The sequence below is a fragment of the Oryzias melastigma genome, linkage group LG23 (genome assembly GCF_002922805.2).
Source record: "Oryzias melastigma strain HK-1 linkage group LG23, ASM292280v2, whole genome shotgun sequence".
NCBI classification, from domain to species: Eukaryota; Metazoa; Chordata; class Actinopteri; order Beloniformes; family Adrianichthyidae; genus Oryzias; species Oryzias melastigma.
The window spans coordinates 8,440,961-8,445,315 of NC_050534.1; the positions used below are offsets into that span (position 1 = coordinate 8,440,961).

General features: G+C 39.2%; 2 protein-coding genes across 3 annotated transcripts in view; one reads left to right on the forward strand and one right to left on the reverse strand.

Annotated features, from left to right (window-relative positions):
* The window catches only part of stmp1 (short transmembrane mitochondrial protein 1), a 1,952-nt gene extending 1,219 nt beyond the window's left edge, over positions 1-733 (reverse strand). Inside the window, exons 1-2 of the mRNA XM_024291046.1 lie at positions 572-733; positions 310-363 (exon numbers count right to left, since the gene is read on the reverse strand). Of these exons, the coding sequence (XP_024146814.1) occupies positions 310-363; positions 572-586 (69 nt within the window). The 5' untranslated portion in view covers positions 587-733. The remainder of the gene's footprint in view (positions 1-309; positions 364-571) is intronic.
* Positions 734-789: 56 nt separating this feature from the next.
* The window catches only part of LOC112157867 (dynamin-1-like protein), a 14,875-nt gene continuing 11,309 nt past the window's right edge, over positions 790-4,355 (forward strand). For both annotated transcript variants that reach the window (XM_024290939.1, XM_024290931.2), the window contains exons 1-7: positions 790-1,040; positions 1,371-1,512; positions 1,638-1,684; positions 1,780-1,851; positions 3,014-3,100; positions 3,325-3,487; positions 3,564-3,684. In XM_024290939.1, coding sequence (XP_024146707.1) covers positions 939-1,040; positions 1,371-1,512; positions 1,638-1,684; positions 1,780-1,851; positions 3,014-3,100; positions 3,325-3,487; positions 3,564-3,684 — 734 coding nt within the window. In that variant the 5' untranslated portion in view covers positions 790-938. The remainder of the gene's footprint in view (positions 1,041-1,370; positions 1,513-1,637; positions 1,685-1,779; positions 1,852-3,013; positions 3,101-3,324; positions 3,488-3,563; positions 3,685-4,355) is intronic.

Below are 4,355 nucleotides of genomic sequence, written 5' to 3' on the forward strand. Positions count from 1 at the left end.
AAATGTTTTTAAAGCTAGAAATCGTTTCGGTTTTTTGCGAAAAAAAAAAAATTCTTATAAACACACTTTTGTTTGTAAATACAAAACATATTAACATTTGTGAATATTTTAATTGCATCTGCTAAATATAGAAAACAGATATCCAAAACTAGCTTGGTTATGTTTTAATCTGCAAAATCAGTAAAGTTGGATGAAATATTTAGCTAAAAAAAACAATAACAAAATCAAACATTTTCGCCGTTAAATAAAGTTACGAAACTCCGATATTATCAGGAGCCACACCTTAGAACAATAGAAAACAAAACTCACCTCATAGTTTTGAGCAATGTACATTCCCACAACGTTCCCCAAGGTGAAGCCCGCCTAAAAATACATTAATAGTATTAAAAACCTGAGGTAGATTGCAACTTTTCATTTATATAATTTTAAGAGTACAATCCTTCACACATACTATTTAGTGTCAGCAACTTTAGAGCAAACACAACTGCTGTTAGCTTAATTAGCACTAAGCTAACACTGTTTACACCACGACTAATTCACTATAAGATGTAAATATTTTCATATTTCTCACCAGAAACTGCAGCATGATGACGTAAATCAATCCAAAAAGTTCCACACGAGAACTGAAAATGAATGACAGGCAAGTTAATTCAACGCTAAAGACCAAAATCTAGCAAGTCAGCGAGCCATTCGCTGTTATCTATATGTACGCATGCGCGAGAATTTACACTATCGCGATATTTTCTCGTGAGCTGGAAAGTAGTTTTTCCTTTACTTTGATGTGTTATTTTACCCATCACCGAACTACAACTCCCAGCGTGCGCTGACGTCCTTCTAGCGGGTCTTGTTGCAATGGTGGAGACGGAGGGACATTGAATGACTTTGGCTCCATCACCAAACGGCTTCTTTATTTGTTTAAATACCCCAAAACCGGAGGGATGGAGACGCTCATCCCCGTCATAAACAAGCTCCAAGACGTGTTCAACACCGTGGGGGCAGATATCATACAGCTGCCGCAGATTGCAGTCGTGGGAACTCAGGTAAAAACCGCTAGTTTCTGGGTTCAGAAGCGGCTGTCATGCTAGCAAACCTCATAACCTTTCTCTAATTATGCAGAAAATATACAATTTTATATTTATTGATCCATATTTTAATTTTATTTCTTAAAATGGACTTCCGGTACCCATAAGTCATTCCTTTCAATTCTATTTATCATTAATTGCTACTAAACTCAAATTTATTGTGATTTTGCTCATTATTAGCAACTAACAGGTTAGGTTGAGGTGCAGGCGGCTCCACCTGACCTAAATCTTCCTATATTTGGGTTTTGTTGGTGTTCAGAAATAATTTTTCTATATTTATGTCTCCAGAGCAGTGGGAAGAGCTCTGTGTTGGAGAGCCTGGTGGGCAGAGACCTGCTGCCCCGGGGGACCGGCATCGTCACTAGGCGACCCCTCATCCTCCAGCTGGTCCATGTGGATGCTGGAGATGCCAGGAAGAACGAGGATGGAGGTGAGCGCCGTCTCATCCACCTGCTATTGAGGGACTTCCAGTTGTTTGGGACAGCATCTTCCAGACTCTGGGGCATCATTTAAAATCCTTAAAATGTCACCTCCTGTGTTTTAATGTAACTGTAGGCAAAGAGGTGCAAGAGTGGGGCAAGTTTCTGCACACCAAGGGCAAGGTTGGAATTGATTTAATCTTCAACCATTCCACTGCGTGTCCACGCCTGCTGCTTGTCCTTGAATCTCCCCTGATTTTTTTTTTTTTTTTTTGTAGATCTTCACAGATTTCGATGAGATCCGGCTGGAGATCGAACAGGAAACAGAGCGAATTTCTGGAAATAATAAGGTAAGACGAAGATGAAGAAGGGATGATGGACAGATGGAATTGAAGAAAGTTCTGTCTACAAACCAGAATGGAAATGTGGAAATACAGATGATAAATAATCTGCAGACAGCTGGATTTTGTTGGCTATAAACCCTAAAAAAGTTATTTAAATACTCATTTTTCAAAATAAAAGAATTTAAATGGAATGTCAAAAGCATTTACTTCTATTTTCAATAGTTTTCAAGAAAAAAAGTATTTTATTTTCACTTAACTTTGAAATAAATACTTTAATTATAAACTACATTTCACCGGACAAAGACAAAAAAAGAAATGTTGGTTTCAGCTCATTTGTGAATGGCTCACTGAGTGAAAAGTTACATATTTTCCAGCTGGATATGGAAAAACTCTTCTTAAGATCAGATAAAAAATGGAAAAATAGTGGAAAATGTGAAATTCAGGGCTTCACGTCTTCCCATCTGTGGTCAAGACAGGGAGGGATTTTGGATCGTTTCAAAATAAAGGTCCAGTTTTAGGGACAGAAATCAGAAAAATTTAGCAGACAAGGTAGAGAATGTTTAATCAAATCATCATTTTATCTATTCTCAAAGTGCTCCTGAGGGCCTTCCTTTTTCTGATTATACTTTTTTTTTGCCAAATTAAAAAAAAGTGTTGTTTATTTGGAAACAGGGAAATAATTAAAGCCTGATAAACCTATTATAATGGCTGTTTTACTTTAATATGAAATGTCCTCAATTAGAGTTTCAGTTTGCTTAAAAGTTTCGTTTTCAGTACAAATTTAATTTATTTATTATTATATATCTAATAATTCATAGGTTAATTGGTGACTCTAAATTGCCCCTAGGTGTGCGTGTGAGAATGAATGGGTGTGTGACTGAGGCCCTGCGACGGACTGGCGACCTGTCCAGGGTGTACCCCGCCTTCGCCCATCAGCAGCCGGGATAGGCTCCGGCACCCCCGCGACCCCGAAAGGGAAGAAGCGGTCAGGAAAATGGATGGATGGATATCTAATAATTTAAAGAGAAACATAAGCCTCTAGAAATCGTCTCATTTTTAGTTCTTTTAGGTCATATTTCCTGTAAAAAGTGTTTCATAAATAAAGTTTTTATTGAAAAATATCTGTTTTTTTTGGAAATTGTTGCTCAGTGAGACATGTTTTATACAGGGGATCAGCGAGGAGCCCATCCACCTAAAGATCTTCTCCCCCTTTGTGGTCAACCTCACTCTGGTGGATCTGCCAGGAATCACAAAGGTAACCTGTTCTGATGTTTGTACATGAAATGTGCTATACAAATAAACTTGCCTTGCCTTGATCTGGAAGCTCCTCCCACAAGCCAAGATGAGCCTTGAATCATCTGACAATCTTAGTTTCTTCCTGTGAAATGGCTTTATATCTGCAAAAGTGACATTTTTTTATGCTTGAAGTTTTGAATGTATGTTCTGTGAACGCCCAGGGTTTGATTCCATTCTCCACAGGTGCCTGTGGGCGATCAACCTCAGGACATTGAGATCCAGATCCGAGACCTGATCCTGAAGCACATCTCCAACCCCAACTGCATCATTCTGGCCGTCACGGCGGCCAACACCGACATGGCCACCTCGGAGGCTCTGAAGGTGGCCCGCGAGGTCGACCCCGACGGTACGAGAAAACCCCAACGTCTGATGAACGCTCTCATAGTCAGGCTTTTAGTGAGCGCCGTGATGTGACTCATCAGGCAGGAGGACGCTGGCTGTGGTGACCAAGCTGGACCTGATGGATGCTGGGACGGACGCCATGGATGTGCTGATGGGGAGGGTCATTCCGGTCAAACTGGGCCTCATAGGAGTCGTCAACAGGTCAGACTGATCCTCCAGAAACTCACCCATGGATTTGAATGGTTTCATAGTAACTAATCACTCACTTTAACATTTCAAACAATGAAGATTATGTGAATAAATTCAAATTATTGTTATAAATCTAACATATATTTATAGGATAGAAACATTTCCGGCCTTTCTTTTTGTAATTTTGAGGATAATTTCTCACAGATGATGAAAATCAAATATATTTATCCTAGAAATGTTACATATTTTGACAAATTTAGTGTCAAAACCATTGACTGTATAAGACAACTGGACTGAGTGATCAAACAGGAAGTACCTGCTGGTTCCAAAAAGCCTTAAGTATTCTATAGAGAAATAAACAACATTTACTCAATCAGAATAACCAGTCTTGCTCTGATACTCTTTCTTTTTGTTTTATGTTCTTCCTAATCCTATTTTTGATTATTATATTATTCTGTAGCGCAAGATATTCAAAATACAAATTGACCAATCAGATGGCTCAATAAAAGTAGGTGACTTCGCATTGAGCATTTGAAGTGTTTGACAAATTCTCTAGAGGCCACTTTCAGTGGAAGGGGTGTGGCCTTCTAACATGCTCACTACTGATTGGTGAGAGTGGTTGCCATAGAAATGTAGACTCAGACAGACACGGACCAATCACGTCTGGTTCCAACATGGCAACG